Genomic DNA, 16,242 nt, shown 5'->3' with positions numbered 1-16,242 from the left:
TTTTTCCATGTCAATTATTTAGGGGGGTGAATGATCAGCGCTGCTCTGAAGGCCCCTCGGACCACTTCGTCACTGCAGCGCGCGTGCACGCCCTGTCGGTGCGCTTGATGGTTTAGCTCCACCCCTCCCTGGCGTGAGCTTTGGGGGTGCGGGAGGGGGTGGTGTGGTCCTCACTGCAGTCCGTCAGAGTGCAGCAGACTGCGGTCTCTCCATCCTCCGCTCCTCTGCGCACCGCCGGCAGGTGGAAGAGACACGCACGGACACGCACAAGCGCGGGGCCGGGACAATGTGAGTATCTAATCTGCGCTCATTTCCTCCCGCATGATGATAATCGGTTCATTTGTGAATATCTGGAGGCTTTGGGGACTTTTCTGCAGCGTCATCCCCAAGTTTTGGTGGATTTTCTTTTTAAATTTATTTTTAGATTTTGCATCATTTTGCGATCATTCCCTCGTGCGCGTATCTGAAACATTTTCCGCAGAAATTGTGTCAAATTGAGCATTTAAAAATATTGCGCAGAGTACTGATCCCCCCACCCCCCTTCCCGACCTCAAAACGCCTTTGCTTCAGTGGAACGTGTCCCGTTTCATCTGCGCACTGCAAAAGCCGCTGACGCGCGTCTGACGCGGCTCCTCGCCGCTCCTACCGCTGATTAGTCCACATCCCAATGTGTTCTGAGCACCTGTCTGTCCTTCCTCAGGGACTTCTTCCCGGTTTTAGTCGCACTGATCGTGCTGAGCTCTGTGGAGGGAAGCGTCGGGTGAGTCTGACCGCAGCCCCGCATCCGCTAACGGAGGGTGCTGTGTAAGCAAACCCACAATATCTGATTTGTGAATTTCTCTTTCTTGCGCATTTATTTAATCCTCAACGTTGATTGGCTGCATGTATCTGGGTATTCCGGACAATCAAAGGTTCAAATCGTCCGATTTTAGAACTGGGGTATCTCAGTAATTCGACTTTGCTTTTACCTGCGGTGAAGTAATTCTCGACTCTTACAGACCGAGCACCAACACCAGCTTCTGTACCGAGTCAAAGGAGTGTCTGGAATATGAGCTGGTCTGCGAAACAGATGAATATGAGGTCAGTTGAAGGTCTCAGGCAGCCTCACACCCGGTCCGGCTCGGAGTTCATGTGCGTTTGCGTGTGCAGGTGCGACACTACAGCCCCACTCGCTGGGTGTCCACGGACGCCGAAGCTTATTTCATGGGCGTGGGCGCTGCCATGGCTTTCAGAAGACTTTTCCAGTACATCTCAGGAGCCAATGAAGGAGGTGAGGGCCAATCAGAGGCAGGACGTCCATGTAACTAAATCAAGCATTGACTTTCTTACCTTTTTGGCTTCCAAGTATCTCCAAAACTATTTACATTCTATTGTGGAACTCATAAGGAGGAGGTATGTAGGTCAGGTTTTTTTATGACGTGTTTAGGCATCCAGATGGAGATGACCGCCCCCGTGCTGGTCAAAATACCCGAGGAGACAAAGATGTGGGAGCCTGCCATCTACACCCTCAGTTTCCTGGTGCCAGCAGCCTATCAGGAGAAACCGCCGGTACCTACCAATGACAAGGTGAGCCGAGTTCATCCTCTTCATGGTGACGGTGCTGCAGCTGCTGACTCAGCAGAAATACGAGCTGTCATGAAGTCTCATCATCATTCTAAATGTTTTGATTTCCTGCTCAGCTGTATTTCACCGAGATGCCGGAGATGGACGTGTACGTGAGGGGTTACGGAGGCTGGATGCTGTCTGTGACCTCCAGGCTTCAGGCTCACCTGCTGACGAAAGAGCTGGAGAGAGTTGGCGCTTCCTACAACCACAGCTACCACTATGGAGTCGGGTATGACAGGTATGACATGGTACCAGTGTCAGTAACTCTTAACCTCTTATAAGTTCACAAGTACATGAGAAGTTGTTTTAGATTTGAAATGAAATGCTGAATTCCACCTTTAGGTGGCGCAAAATCACCACGATGGTCCTAATTCACCCCCATCTGTGTGTTTTACAACATTTCAAAATTAAGTTCAGTGTTTTATGTGAACACAAAGGTTTCCAGGGGTCCAGAGGTTTGTGAGTGGAACAGACACTAAAGTCTGTAAATGTTTTTTTATGCTTTCCAACTGGTTTTAGTTGGACTTCCTTAGAAAATCCCATCTTAATGCAGCTGCCTTTGAACATGTGCATCATTTTTAAATGTCCCCTGGAAACTGCAGTCAGGTATAAAAAAAAGTACCCACGATGCACATTTGAAGGGATTATTTTTGCAATTTTCTCACATCTAACTAGTCAAAACCAAATGTTGTTTTCAATCAATTTGATTTTGTGTGTGTGTGTGTGTGTCTGTGTGTGTGTGTGTGTGTGTGTGTGTGTGTGTGTATAGTCCTCTGAAGTTGTTGAACAGGCACAATGAGGTGTGGTACATAGCAGAAGGGCAGGTCGTTTGCACGGATCCTCAGGAACCGACCCCCCCGCACCCTCCCAAACCCACCACCACGGGCGGTCCCCCTATTAGTTCTGAATCTGAGTCCCTCTCCCTCGAGCTGTCCGACTCCCCCTCCCTCAACCCCTCCAACCTCTCCTCCAGCCCAGCCTTTAACACCTCTGACACGCCTCCATCCAGCGCAGCTCCCTCCAGTGCCCCCTTCGGCCACCCTCCCACGGCCCCCCAGATCCTGCTGGATGTGTCCACCAACTCCTCAGAGACCACCTCCGTCAGCCTGTCTCTGGAGACTGACGCCACCACCTGGAACCGCACAGGAAGCAACGGCAGCCTGGGGGTGGAGACAGAAGATTCTCAGTAGTCAGTTATGACATAAGCAGCAGCTCCAGGAGACCTGAAGCCAGGCAGTGGAGGAGGCTGATGGTGGTGAAGAGGAGCCTCCTTCTCCCAGTCTGGCACTGGTTCTCCTTTATGGCACATATGATCACAGCTTTGGCAGCTTCCTGCACCAACAAACGCGAGCTTGTCTAACTTATCAGAACACGTTAATCATGTTGTGTTGTTGATGCCGTGTTTAGCTTCTGTAATCATCTCTGGCTACATCACTGTTAATTCATTTATGTACATTACGGCTTCATATATATTCAGACGGAACTGTCACTGGGCTATATGCTGCAATATTAGACCTGATTATTAATCCTCTAAACTACAGTTTTGTCAGTGCATTTAAAGAATAATCGTTAGAAACAGGACAGTTTGTCTTCATTTTACCTGAATTCACCTGTCAGATAGTTCTGTGGAGGATACACACACACGCACACACGCACACACACAGAGTTTTAGTTTATCAATAGGCCTACTACATTTTTGTTAATTTTGCTGAGAAAAGTCGGTTTGAGTCATGTAATCTGAATGGTTTGGTGTCTCCACCTCAGAGATCCCAACACATCTGATCAACAGACGCAATAAAAGTTTGATTCCATTTAAATGACGTCGTCTGTCCATATCCTGAGAGGAAGGTGCATTAAAATATAAGAAAACCAAAAAGCTTGTTATACTTCTTTAATGTTAAATATATTTATGTTAAATATTCCGGACATCCACACATGAGGTCTCTTCCAAGACCCTCCAGTATTTGTTATAAGTGATTAGCCCCCCTCCCAGAATGCTGTTATATTTTATCTTCAAATTAAGCGTTGCTTTCTTAAAAAACAAGTATAAGAAAAGTAAAGAATGAGGAGAGTCTTCAAGGTTTCACATTTTTGTCCCAAAGGAAATCCGTACAACAGACCAGTAAATCCAGTCAATGATGGGCAGACCCCAGTCCTGGAGGATCACAATTCTGCTGGATTTTCTGTCCTCCGGGGTGGAAAACGGCTCTTAAGAAGGAAAATGGAACAAGATTTGCACCCGGTAGGTCAGAAAGTCCAGTTGGATTACGGTCCCCAAGGACTGGGTTTCGATGTCCCTGGTATACATTATTAGTAAACTCACTTCCTGTCCTAGTCACATGACTGCATAGCTGTACGTTGACCTGCTGAGCTCCGACCCTGCTGACCCACTCTACTCTTATACCAGCAGCTTGTACTATTAATGTATTTCCCTGATCTCTGCCCAATCTCTCTTCTACCTGTCCTCCCCCTTCTCCTCTCTACCCAGCCATCATCAGCAGGAGGGTCCCCCTATATGAGCCTGGTCCTGCTCAAGGGTTCTTCCTGTTAAAGGGGAGTTTTTCCTGCCACTGTTGCTTGTTGGGGGTCAGGCCCTGGGATTCTGTAAAGCGCCTAGAGACAATCTTGATTGTAACAGATGCCATAGAAAATACAGACTGACTGATGATTGTCAACTGATGACCAAACCTGATGCATGGTGCTTAGTGATTAGGGTGACATGTAAAGCTGCATAAGGCTTAATTAGGACCAGAGTGTTGGAATCCAGCCGGGTTTTCTGTCCTCCTAGGTGGAGGCAAATTGGCAAATCTTAAGAAGGCAAATTGAAAGCGATTTCCACCTGGTAGGTCAGAAAACCTGGTTGGAATCACCCCTGGAGGACTGGATTTCCGCATCCATTTTTAAAACGCACCCTCTACGATTTCTAAAGGGGGCTTTTTAAAAAAACATTCTATTAATAAGTGGTTCTACAGTAGCCTGGATGGACCAAACTGTCCCAAATAGAAAATGTAATGCCTGTGCTGTCAAAAGTGAGGCTACGGTGGCTTCTGATGGCTCAAAACTAGATGTTGTTAAAGTTTATCATAAATAACTCTTTGACAAGAAAAATGAAAGACAAGAAAAATGAAACTAAACTGACTAAATTCACATTTGAACTGTATCTTTTTAAATAAAACCAGACACTGAAACTCATCTGAGCAGCTCCTGCGTAGGTTTGGCATGACCTGGTCAGTAAACCAGTACATTGTTTATTCATCATTTGACACGTGAGTATCAATCTACAGATTGATCAAACATTCACTTTTCACTGTGATATCATTTATGTTAGCTTATTTTATATCCGGTACACATCCATCCACATCGTTGTTCATCGTCTCTGCCTGACCCATGACCTTCGCCGCTTCGTTATGGCTATCCGTCAGTTACAAAACCAATGTGCTTCAGTCCGCCTGTTGGAGCTTCAGACTGTATTCAGAGAAAGAGGAAAAAGGCATTTTCACTGTGTAAAAAAGTGGAGTTCAGCAGAACCGGAGAGCGAACCAACAGTACCGTTTCTCCTGCGAAAGGTTTCAAAACAAAAATGACTTTAAAAATCTTTTCTTTTTCTCCTGAAAGAAAAATTAGGCATTTTATTTTGTTTGGGTTTCAAACAAATGACGTATAAAGGAAGAGTCTTCTTCAAAGCTACTCTTGTGTGCAGTTAACTGAACGCTCCAGCTGGAGGTGTGTCGTCTGCCCGGGATAACAAACCGTGCTCTCATGCACACCAACGACGCTTTTATATACGTTTATCAGAAGGTTCCAGGTCAGGACAGGTCAGCGTTCTGTCATTTTGAAGCGACGGCCTTCTTGTTAATGCTGGCTCTCCTGCTTCCTCCTCCAGCTCCAGCTACTCCTCCTCCTCCTCCCTGCCAAAGGTGGCTGGGGATGGTGAAGGCGTCTACGCTCATGCCCATGGTTTTGGAGGGGATGGTGCTGAACTGCTTCCTGTCTGAGCTGTATTTGAACATGGACTCCACCTGAGTGGAGCCGATTGTCCGCGGGCCCACGCCAGCCAGGCGCACCAGTTCCTGGGAGTCGGAGTTCATAGTGTAAACGCCCCTGAACTGGCAGCTGGCATCCCGGAACAGGATGAGGAAATGGTTGGCGTCACTCTTCTCCATCTCCTACATTTGGTGAAAACAGGAAGTAAGACAACACATTGATTTACGTGATTAGGATCAGCGGACGAAGGGGATAACGGCGAAATACCTCAACGATCTTGTTTTTCTGAGTTTCGTTGACTTTCCCGGCGAGGCAGCAGCGAGAGAGAGCGTTGTGGATGATGAATTTGTTGGATTTGAAGCTGGGCTCTTTGAAAAGTTTGGGACCTGCACAGAGAAACCAGAGTTCGCCTGTGTGCACCGCACAAACCGTAGCACTTTTCTGCATGTGAGAGGGGGAAAAAAACTCACCTGTGTATTCTGGAGCTGGCGAGGTTCCATTGGAACCAGTATCCCATTCCTTATCTCCGTTCGGATTTGTCAGTTTACTCGGTGTCATGCAAGCGGGTGAATTCGGGCGACTACGGCAGGAAAAAACAATTAACACAGGAGGCAAAATGTTCTGAATGATGGGTATGATGACGTCATCATAAGCCTGAATTATGTCCTCAGGAGACATGTTACCTGGATTTTTATCTCAGGTTCAAGCTGGTGTTGACATCTTAGCAAAGGCCTGGATACAGGCAACATGCTAACATTTGCCATATTGGCTCATAATTTATAATAATTCCAGGTCGGTTATGAACTGAGGTGCTGCAAAAGTGGAAATCTTAAATCTGGGGTACCTATTGGCTTTCTTTGAGGGGCCATCACTTTTATTTCTGGGCTCCTCTGTGGCTGCCAGGTTGACAGATGAGTGAGAGTGGACTTTAGCTAATTTGGACCCTGGGGAGATAGTCGAGACAAGATTTTTTTCATGTTAAAATCTCCCGCGTGGTCATCAACAGCGTTTCGTCTCCTGACCACACCTGTTGTTGTTTTGGCGGGGCTCAGGGACAGCCTCGTCTCCTCCCTCGTCATGCTGCGAGGCCTTGAACGTGCTTTCTTGGCAGGGTTCCGCACTTGGCTCGCCGATTTCTGCTGGAGCATTTTGTCCAAGTCGTCCATGATCCTGAGCTGCTGGCGGCGGGCATACTCCGCTCTTGTGAAACCTCCGCGGCGCGCTGGTGTGGCAGGAGGCGTGGCGGACGGCGAGGTCGTCCCTACAGGAGGTGTGCTAGAGGGAGAGCAAGCAGTTTATGTTAGTTCCTATTAACAGGAAGAAACCTTGAGCAGGACCTTCTGAGCAATATCAGCTTTTTACCCGATCATTGATGACATCATTGTCCTTAATACCTCCTTCCAGTTAATTTATTTGCCTGTCACCTGTTTTCTCTTTCTCGTTCATGCCACTGCTTCCTTTTCTTCAGCTCCTCGGATCTCCTTTGCTGCTTCTCCAGCAAGAGAGCTTTACGCTGGGCCATCTCCTCTTCGTTCTGCACGTCTTCCTGCGACCACAGGAGAAGGTTGTCAAACACAACCACCTCGCGGTAGAGGTGAAACCACTGGTTCGTACCCAAGATGCACTGCAAATCTTGTGAAAATAACTGCAATCTTAACTTAAACACCTTGCATTTAAATAAAGTACTCACGGTAAAGAAGAAGTGAATTCTTCCTTTTGCCCCCGATTCATTCTGTTCTGCACTCGGTCCTGCGGTTTCTGTCAGTCCCATTTGTTCTTCTTTGGGTTCAGCCGGTTGTTCTGGGGTATTGATGGCTTCCATGGCCAGATCCAGCTGCTCTGTGGGATCCAGGGCTGCTGCGGCAGGTCTCCTGGCAGGTTCCACGGCAGATTCTGTGTGGTCGCTCATGGAATCGGAGGAGAATTCACGTCCTTCATCCGTCTGTTCATCATTGACCTCATACCGGTGCGTCCCTGCACTCACGCCTCTCCCAGCGTCACCTCCTCTGCTGTATGCAGCGGAGATGGAAAAGGTTTCGCTCTCAAACGAGCATTCAGATGGAGCTCCAGAGCTGCTCCCGTCTGCGGCCCGTGGACGATCCTGCCTGGGGTGCAGCAGGACGGGCAACCCCCCCACAGCTTCATCCTGCTCAAGCTCCATGCTGAACTGGGTCGGTGTGTCGCTGGAGCCGGTTTCTGAGGGGCATTCATCGGCCTGTGGGGGCTGGATGGGCTGTACAGGCTGGGGAGATTCTTTAGGAGTCTGCGGACCCCCTATACGGAAAGATGAAGAGGTCTGGACCTGACACTTGCTGGGGGAAACTCGCCGTAAGTGGGGGAGGGTGTCCACATTGTGGGTCGGTGTCAACATGCGGTTTAGTGGCGGGAACTTGAGCTCAGAGGGACGAGGGTGAGGCTGGTGTTGGGGACGAGGGTGATGCTTGGGGCTCCGGGGGGTGGTGGACTGGATCTTAGTACGAGGAGCCGGGCAGGAGGAAGAGATGGCCGTTTTCGGAGAGGTGAGAACTTGAGAATGCTGAGACGGGGAAGTCGATTTTGGGTTGGACCCTGGAGGGATCATCCAGGCCTTACTGGTGTTCCTTGTAGGGGTCTTTGTTGGGGTTCTCGGCGGCGTCCGTGTAGGGGTCTGGGGAGGGGTTCCGGGTTGCTTTTTGGCAGAAATCCTGGGTGTATTTTTGGGTGTATTTCGGGGTCTTTGGTTGCTCATTAGTTGCTGCTGTTGCTCCGTGAGTTTCTGCATGTCTTTCTGCAGCGACTGCAGAGCTTCACTCAGCTTCTGCACCACTTCGTTGTACTCCACCAGCATGACTTCACCTCCTTTCTCTGCTGCTTTTTTAGTTTCTGCCTCTTTTTTACTCTCAATAGAGAATGTTACCTGTTTCTCTAATCGAGGGGGATTCAAAGCAGATTTGTCTTTCTCCTGCGCTCCATCCTTTTCTTTATCCTTCTCTTCCTTCTCCTCCTCCTGTTTCAGCTGGTCCTCCATGCGTGTGAGACGCTCCTCCAGGGTAAGATTGTCCTCAGCTCCTCCGCCCCCTCCTCCCTCTCCTTGCTGTCTTTTTAGCTGAAGGAAAGCAGTTTTTCCAAGCCTTTGTCTGTGCTTGGCAAAGATTGCTTCAATCCGTCTCTTTTGGGCCTCGATGCTTTTGCGTTTTTCCTCCAGGCGGACCCCCAGCTCCCAGGCTTCTGAGCCTGGTTCGGGGCCTCTGGGACCTGGGCTGTCCTGGCGGCCAGGTGCCCCTGCTGGTGTGGAGGGTGTGTGTGGCGTGCCCGGCGTGGTTGGAGTCGGAGCAGAGGCCGCCTCCTCCCCAGAAGCAGCAGGATGCCTCCTTCTGTTGTCTCGTCGTTCAGCAAAGCTCGTCATCCGCGGGCTGTTGCCGGCACTTTGGTTTCCATGGTGGCCTTTACTGGGTCGCATGTTACCAGGGGCGTTCCTCGGCCCATCATCTGATGCTTCGGAGGAGTCCACGCTGCCATCTCTCAGAACAGAATCATCATCACGTGACATATCAGGGGTGCACCCTGACCTCTCCCTCCTCTCTCCCCTTCCCTGTCGTTTACCATCAACTCCCTCTCCTCCAACAGGCCGATGGAGAACTCCAGAGCGGCAAGGAGCCGAGCTACTAAGCTGAGGATTCTCCTCCTCTGGAGAGTGAAGGAAGAATCCAGCAGGGGCTCCTTCAGGACGTAACCGGGCTTCCGGTCTTCCTCCTTTTCCTGCTGCATTTCCTTTTCTCCGCTCTTTGCTACCAGGCCCGTGGGCCACTTTTAGAGCCTCCTCGATGGTCGGCAGCTCTCCCAGAGGGGTCGTGTGGGCATAGGGCCCCCAGGATGAGCGCTGCAGCGGCACAGAGCTGCTGACCAGGTGACTGATGTCCTCCGGAGGGCTGTACGGGACATGATTGGCCCCTCCTGATGACACAGGTGTAGTCATAGCAGGAATTCCAGTGTCAGTGCTGGCGGAGCGAAAGACAGAATCTATTGGGTTTCCCATGACAATGTCAACATCACTGTCCAGCCCAAATGGGATGCTGAAAGTCACTGCGGACAGAGGACGACTGCAGAGAGGTGGAGGAGGGTGGAAACACGGGTGAATGGATGGAGAGCGGCAGAATGAGGATGGAAAAGCAGAGACCACAGAAGCCAACAAAAGGAAATTTAAAAAGTATGAACACAGCTGAACATTTACCATTGAAGAACATCCAGCAATGAAGTACAAGTACCTGATTTGTTTCTTTGTCCAGCATTTATTTTCTGGGACGACAGATAGAAGAATCAGTTACAACCTGTGTGGACTAGAGGCACTGGGCATTGGAAAGGGTTTGATACCTGGTGATACAGGGGAGGTGATGGGCATGAAGGGCTGTTTCAGGATGAAGGAAGGCGATCCGCTAAAAGACACACAGACAGAGGGACAGAGCTGGTTATACAACTGTCACTTTATGAAGGCGACAGTCTGATGGACTGTCCTACCTGTTGCCACTCCCGTTGATGGGACTTGTACAGTCGAGTAACCCTGAGACATCTGAGATGTAGAAAAAGATGTTAACACTCTACAACGTGAGAGAACTGAAGTCCGTTTGGTGTCCCAGGTGTCCCTCACGCACCTGTGAGGTCGGTGGCTTGTACGGGTTGGACAAAATCCGGCTTTTTCACTTCAAACCAATGCAGCAGCTCGGAGATGAAGCTCATGATGTTGAGCTGAGGGGAGCAAAAAAACAGGTTAGGTTGCAAATCTGCAACAACTGACGTGAGAACTGCCCACGCTTACGTGTAGCGGTGGAGGTGCGTAGAGCAGGTCCTCCACAGCCAGGGGGCAGCAGCTCTGTAAACTGCTCTCGCAAAACTCTCTGATCAGCTGCAAGTTGTAGACACTGTCGGCGACGGACATGGTGTCCTTCAGACACACATCTGGATCAAAGAAAAAACACTTTTAGTATTAGCATTTTGTGCTACCACAAGACACAATTTAAAGCACTTCCTGTTAGGAAGCATGTTTAATTATAAATATTTAATCATCACTTTGTGTGTGTTTACCCTCGAGGGGCAGTAACACAGGGCAGTAGTAGTGCAGCACAGAAGCAATAGCGCAGCCATTAGACAGATCTTTGACACCATGAATCAGAGGAAATGTGGGAGTTAGCTTGGACTGGACTTTGTCCTTTCTATAGCGAATCTATGGAAGAAAAGACAGGAGAGGAGACGAGGCTCAGAAGTTTGACGGGAATCAGGCAAAAAAGGGTCAAATATGAAAATAAGAAGAGGTTCAAGTTAGAAGACCAACTATGATGCCAGTGAAGAAAATAAATAAAACAACATACAGAAGCAAAGCGCAAGACAGATGATGCTACATTCAGAACACACACACACCCACACACACACACACACACACAACAACCACCAAGTGCAGAGTCGGGTTTAGCTGCAGAAATACCAAAATATACTATACAAAAATTAACTCGTAAAACAATAATGAGATCGGTCCTCTGGTGTCCATGCAGCAGACAGAACAGTGAGCCTAGAATTCAGAAAAGATAACAGTGCAGGTTCAGAGGGGGAAAAGGGGGAAATTCACCAAAAAAAGAGCCACAACACTTGAAATAAAACACTTCCACACAAGAAGTCCGAATGTGACTTATTGGCATGGAGTCAACCTGAGGGAGCAACTGCGGACCTCTTAAAATGACACACGAACACGCACGTGTGAAAACAAAGTAAACATGGGTGAAAACTAAAGACGGAGCCGTCCAGCCTCGGGGTTGGAACAGTGATTAGTCAGTCGGTCGGTCGGTAAATAGCCGGCAGTGTTGTAAAGGTGTGGCGATTGCTAAGATCGGTCAGTCGGGTGGGTTGCCGTGGGAGACGAGGATGCGGGTGAGAAAAGAGCGAGGTATACGTTACCACTGGCGGTTTATTCCCCGACTCCTTCAAACAAAAAGCGATAGCATGCTGGATGGGAGGGAGGGTGGCAGAGAGAGGGAGACAAGCATAAATGACAAGGGGGCCGGTCATCACGGGAACCGCCACACCAAAAAGGTCACACAGCACTGCGGGGGAGGAGCAGGAGGAGGAGGAGGAAGAGGGGGAGGAGGAAGAGGAGGACTTAAAGAAAATATGAAATTCTGACATTTTAAAGCATTTTATGACACTAACGTGAAATTCTGCAAGTGTAATCACAGCAAAACCACACTCAAACACTTAAAAATTAGCCAAATGTTAATGTGAAAGGTGCTTAAAAGCTGTGTGGCTGTCTACTGTTTTGGTCCCAGGTATGAGGAGTTGTCCCCCGCCCTCGCTTTCACCTCCGTCCCTCTTCTCCAACATCTCCCCTTCCCCTCCGTGGCTCACACTATCAGTTTGAGATGAAACTGACATCCAGATGGGCCAAACACACGCGCAGAGTCAAAATCATTGTCACGATCGGTTTTAGCAGCTACGGGGACATTTTTGAGCGGCATCTAATCGGTCAGATATTGATGATGTAAAGCAGGACAAAAAGAGAGAAAGGGAGGAGGAGGGGGAGGGGTGGAGAGATGGACACTTACGGGGACTAGTTTCCAGTACCAACGGCTGGATGGACACTGCTGGAGGAGGTGGAAAAAGACAAGAAGAGGGAGGTCAGTGCTACTGTCAGTATTAGCGTGTGTGTGTGCGTGTGTGTGTGTGCGTGAGTGTGTGTGTGTGTGTTTACCGCGTCCTGAGCAGGTTGTACATCTGAACATGTCTGCGGCCTGGGCGGTTCTTCTTCTTCTTCCGTGAGCTCTCTCAGTTTCTGGTTCAGCTGCACGACATTAGAAACAATTAAAATAAAACATTTAAACACGTTTAAGAGGTTTCAGTGCCTTTTTCTTAAATAAACAGCAACATATGAAACACCAGAAAGAAGGCCCGCAATCAGATTTGTTGAAGACATATCTTCCCACCCTGTTGACCCAGAAGAGCAAAGCGTTCTCCCACGGCGCCCCGGCGCCTATCTGCTCCGCCTCCGCCGCCATCTTGACCTGGTCCACAATCTCTTTAGCGGCCAGCGTCATCAGAGCGTCGATCATGGCCAGATGGGCTTTCTGCATTGGTGACAAGAGGGTCAATACAACCATCTGCCTGTAAACATGGACCCCTGAACAGGACAGACCAGAAAGCTGTCCACCCACCATCCTGATGGGGACACATCTGAGGTCCTCCTGGGTGACATCAGCATCCTGGACCTTTGGAGCCAAACCCTTCTTCTCCAGGAGCTGCAGCAGAGCTTCGGCGTCGGCCGGAGAGGCCTGGGACGGCGACGCCGAGACCCCGTGTACCTGCGCCAGCAGCACGTGAGCTCGGCAGTAGATCTCCGGGGAAACGAGCAGCTTGTTGATGGACGGTTTAAGGTGCTCTTGGTCATACTGGTCCTTGTAGAGCGGCTCCCGCATTTCCACTGGGACATTTTCTGTGCAGACATGGAGATACCGTTGAAGCTTTGAGTTGGAATCAAAGGAAATGGGAAAAGTTGGGCGCTCGGTCTAGCGCCCCCAGCTGGTCGAAATACAAACATAATTCGTAAAGGAAACCAAGACAGAGAATGTATGACAATCATAATTCCAGATGACAGCGAAGGCAACACCAGATGTAGCATCATGTGAAAGATCTGATACTGAATCATTGCTGCTTCATTCATATTTAACAACAGGCTGCAGCTTTTGACGCATTGTTACAGATTTGTCTACCAAAAGGCTGCAGGAGGAACAAATGTGTGCTGTTTACATTTGCGTCTCTGCAGATAGACTGAAGGGGGGTCAGGCGAAACCGGAAAACTGCCGCTTCGATACGCAGAAGCCTCGCTGAACACTGCAGCTGCAGTAAAACGATAAAACGGCATCTCAGACAGGTTTGTCATCCATGACGAGACGGTCCGACTACTGCAAGTGGGTCACACACACACTCACACACACACCAAAAAAACCCCACTCAGTTAAAGCACTGACCCACATTCCTGGAACGCTGTTCAGATACTCGGGATAATCCTGAAGATCGGACTGGACCTCTTAACGGGAACCACTTAGGATCCTCTCTTTGCCACAGCAGACAGTCCTCTCTTCCTCTGAGCCTTCACTCACCATCATCATCATCATCATCATCAGCTCCTTCATCTCTCTTCCGTCTCTCAGGACGAAGGCCACGACTCGCCTTCCTCCTCATTAACTAAGACCATGACTGTTGGCAGAGACACACACTCAGCTGCAGACCCACGCTCACACTCCAAACACACACACTCTCCGGGCTTAAACCTTCTCACACTCTGCAGCCCAGGGAGGAAATGGGACTGCGGTCGCCATGGGGATGTCAGAGCTGGAGAGCTGCCACTTCGTCCCCATCAAAGAGGAAGAGATGAGAGTCGACTGCAGAGTAGCAACCAGTTAACCCAGTTAGGGAAATTCAATCAGGACAGAGGGAACAGCCCAGTGAGGCTTGAACCACAAAGACTCTGAGCCTGCTTTTATGTAACTTTAACACTTGATTTCAAATCCTATTTAATTTTGTAAAGACTATTATTTTACTAGGGTGTAAGTTAAACAGGAGTAACCTTTTTTTTTACCATTTAGGAGAAATGACAGCAGGATGGCCTGGTCCTGCTCAAGGTTTCTCCCTGTTAAAGGGACCTTGTAGGTTTGATGAATTTAAAAGGAATACTATTTTGATTTTTCCTTGACCACCATGTGGAGGTCATGGGGAGGGTGACTCCCATATTATAAGCCAAAGTATTTAAAATATATAAGCATCAAGTTATCAAAAATAAAAGAACGTCAAACCAGGAAACACCAAACTTAAACTGCAGCATTTGTTTCTCTTTAATTTTATCCCCTGACAGCATCTGGAACATAAATCTCTTTAAATTCTGGTCCCAGTTGTGGGTTTTTATGGGTTCTATTTTCTCCTCAACTCCCATTAAAATTCAATGAGATACCCACTGGGCATTTTCCAATTGACAGATAACAATGGGCCCCCCCACTGCGAGGTTTTCAGCTCCTCTCTCCATCCTGACCTAACTCACGGGGACACAAATGTAAGGTGAAGGTCAGTGTGAAGCCTTTAGGACCAGAAACGATGGATCACTTTATGGCAGCGATGGTGTGACATCACTGTTAGTCAGCAGAGCGTTAGACGAGCTGGGACAAACCGCTTCTATCTCCACTTAACATCGATTTTATCAGCAATAGAATAAAACCAGGAACCATTTCATACATTTGCACGTTTTAAAACGATAGCTGACTGGGATTTGTTTATGTCAGCTAAACATGCAGGATTTATTCATTCATTTGGCTCAGGATTTAATGGTAATAAATTCTGTCCGATGTTCCGATCACGGATCTGTTACGTTTCAGCCTTTAGAAACGTGCACTGCTGCAACTGCCGCGTTCATGCCACAGACAAAACTAGGATTTCAGGCACTTTCTTATCTGAAAATCCTTGAGCTGCGTTTTCACCATTGTCTAATATGTCACCTTCAGCTCGTTGCCCCGCACTCCAGCGGAGCGTGCGTGCGTAACACTGACACAAATATGATGGTGAGGCTTTGTCCCATTTACAGCCACCTTCTCAGCAGCCTCCAGATATGCGTTCGCCCCCCTCTGGGTTACACCTTGAACCATCTCCGGGCCTGATCCTCTGACAATAGGCTTTGTTGCGCTGCGGCGATGACAGAATCCGCCACGCATCACGCATCACGCATCCTAGAAATCCCCCCCGCCCCGAACAGCATTGTCAAAATAATTGGCTCCTCATCAGCAATAATCTACACGCTGCATTGACGGTGCAGAGAGGGGGGTCGCCGCATTTCTGCATCAGGATTTTAAGATGCTTCAATGAAACCTCGGAGTTTAATTATTACGCGCCCCACCCAAGCCGCCGCTCGGACAGATGTACCTGCAGAGCCGTACGACTTCGACAGCAGCCACCGGACGCTGGCGCAGATCTTGGCCCGGCTGAAGTCGTACTGGTCCAGCGGTTTGATCTCCGCCACCGCGGAGACCTTGTTCATCGCGCCGGGAGAGTCCACCATGGCCGCGCTGGGCCGCACGGAGGACACGGAGGCGGTGGCGGCAGCACCGAGGAAATGTGAGGAGGAGGAGGAGGAGGAGGGATGGATGGAAGAGAGGAGACAGAAGAGGAGGGGGATGAGAGAGGTGGACCCTGAAATACAGACTGACACTTAAAAATAAAAAAAATACGGCATGTGGAGGACGGAAATATTAATATCTGGTCAACATCAGCGGATGAGATAGATCCAAATCGTGCTCGATAAACCAAATATGCGTCATTTACATTATGGCTGGCCCACGTGCTCCCCTCCCCCGTGAACGTCACACCTCGTTCAAAGTGGATGAAGCTAAGTCCACACCGCCACAATCTTTCATATTTCCGACACACGTGAAGGCAGCAATTATGGCATTTATAGTTTAACAGCAGGAACCCAGAAAATGCTGAGAACATTTCCAGCAGTAGTTCCTCAACTGTTCCAGGCGGCGACGCTGTTGAGCTACTTTTTTACTCCATATTTTTGCATAAATGCAGATAATGTTGTCAACTTTGCACTGCATTAAAGATGGTGGTTGCAAAATTAATATACTCTTAAATGTGCCCATATGAGGAGTC

At 48.9% G+C, this 16,242-nt stretch overlaps 2 protein-coding genes across 8 annotated transcripts; one reads left to right on the top strand and one right to left on the bottom strand.

The window, feature by feature from the left end:
- The first annotated feature begins 132 nt into the window (after positions 1 to 132).
- soul5l (heme-binding protein soul5, like) lies at positions 133 to 3,481 on the top strand. Its single transcript, XM_029850927.1, has 7 exons — positions 133 to 288; positions 701 to 760; positions 999 to 1,080; positions 1,150 to 1,270; positions 1,427 to 1,566; positions 1,680 to 1,843; positions 2,375 to 3,481. Coding segments are annotated over exons 1-7 (990 nt in total). The 5' UTR covers positions 133 to 286; the 3' UTR covers positions 2,796 to 3,481.
- A 1,318-nt stretch (positions 3,482 to 4,799) lies between these two features.
- On the bottom strand, positions 4,800 to 16,176 carry LOC101078331 (calmodulin-regulated spectrin-associated protein 3-like). 7 transcript variants are annotated; one of them, XM_029850857.1, is made up of 19 exons: positions 15,514 to 16,176; positions 12,762 to 13,039; positions 12,534 to 12,674; positions 12,302 to 12,391; positions 12,156 to 12,194; positions 11,512 to 11,559; positions 10,633 to 10,786; positions 10,382 to 10,521; positions 10,218 to 10,311; positions 10,084 to 10,135; positions 9,940 to 10,001; positions 9,834 to 9,864; positions 7,280 to 9,668; positions 7,014 to 7,135; positions 6,617 to 6,864; positions 6,434 to 6,533; positions 6,060 to 6,169; positions 5,857 to 5,975; positions 4,800 to 5,771 (listed from the first exon to the last, which is right to left on the bottom strand). In XM_029850857.1, exons 1-19 carry the CDS (start codon positions 15,647 to 15,649, stop codon positions 5,433 to 5,435), a joined length of 4,692 nt encoding a protein of 1,563 aa, XP_029706717.1. In that variant the 5' UTR covers positions 15,650 to 16,176; the 3' UTR covers positions 4,800 to 5,432. The 7 variants fall into 7 exon arrangements, with proteins under 7 accessions (XP_029706717.1, XP_029706723.1, XP_029706719.1 ...); XM_029850863.1 differs by having other exon boundaries at positions 7,280 to 9,566; XM_029850859.1 differs by having other exon boundaries at positions 10,648 to 10,786.
- Positions 16,177 to 16,242: the final 66 nt, after the last annotated feature.

The sequence above is a fragment of the Takifugu rubripes genome, chromosome 17, assembly GCF_901000725.2.
Source record: "Takifugu rubripes chromosome 17, fTakRub1.2, whole genome shotgun sequence".
Classification (NCBI taxonomy): domain Eukaryota; kingdom Metazoa; phylum Chordata; class Actinopteri; order Tetraodontiformes; family Tetraodontidae; genus Takifugu; species Takifugu rubripes.
This window is presented reverse-complemented; position numbering and strand designations above follow the sequence as displayed.

Coding starts and splice junctions, on each gene's coding strand:
- soul5l (XM_029850927.1), top strand. Junction 1,271..1,426: donor CTCAGGAGCCAATGAAGGAG/GTGAGGGCCAAT, acceptor TGACGTGTTTAG/GCATCCAGATGGAGATGACC. Junction 1,844..2,374: donor TATGGAGTCGGGTATGACAG/GTATGACATGGT, acceptor GTGTGTGTATAG/TCCTCTGAAGTTGTTGAACA.
- LOC101078331 (XM_029850857.1), bottom strand. CDS start 15,649: ATGGTGGACTCTCCCGGCGCGATGAACAAGGTCTCCGCGGTGGCGGAG. Junction 10,312..10,381: donor ACGCACCTCCACCGCTACAC/GTAAGCGTGGGC, acceptor TGCTCCCCTCAG/CTCAACATCATGAGCTTCAT. Junction 7,136..7,279: donor GAATTCACTTCTTCTTTACC/GTGAGTACTTTA, acceptor CTGTGGTCGCAG/GAAGACGTGCAGAACGAAGA.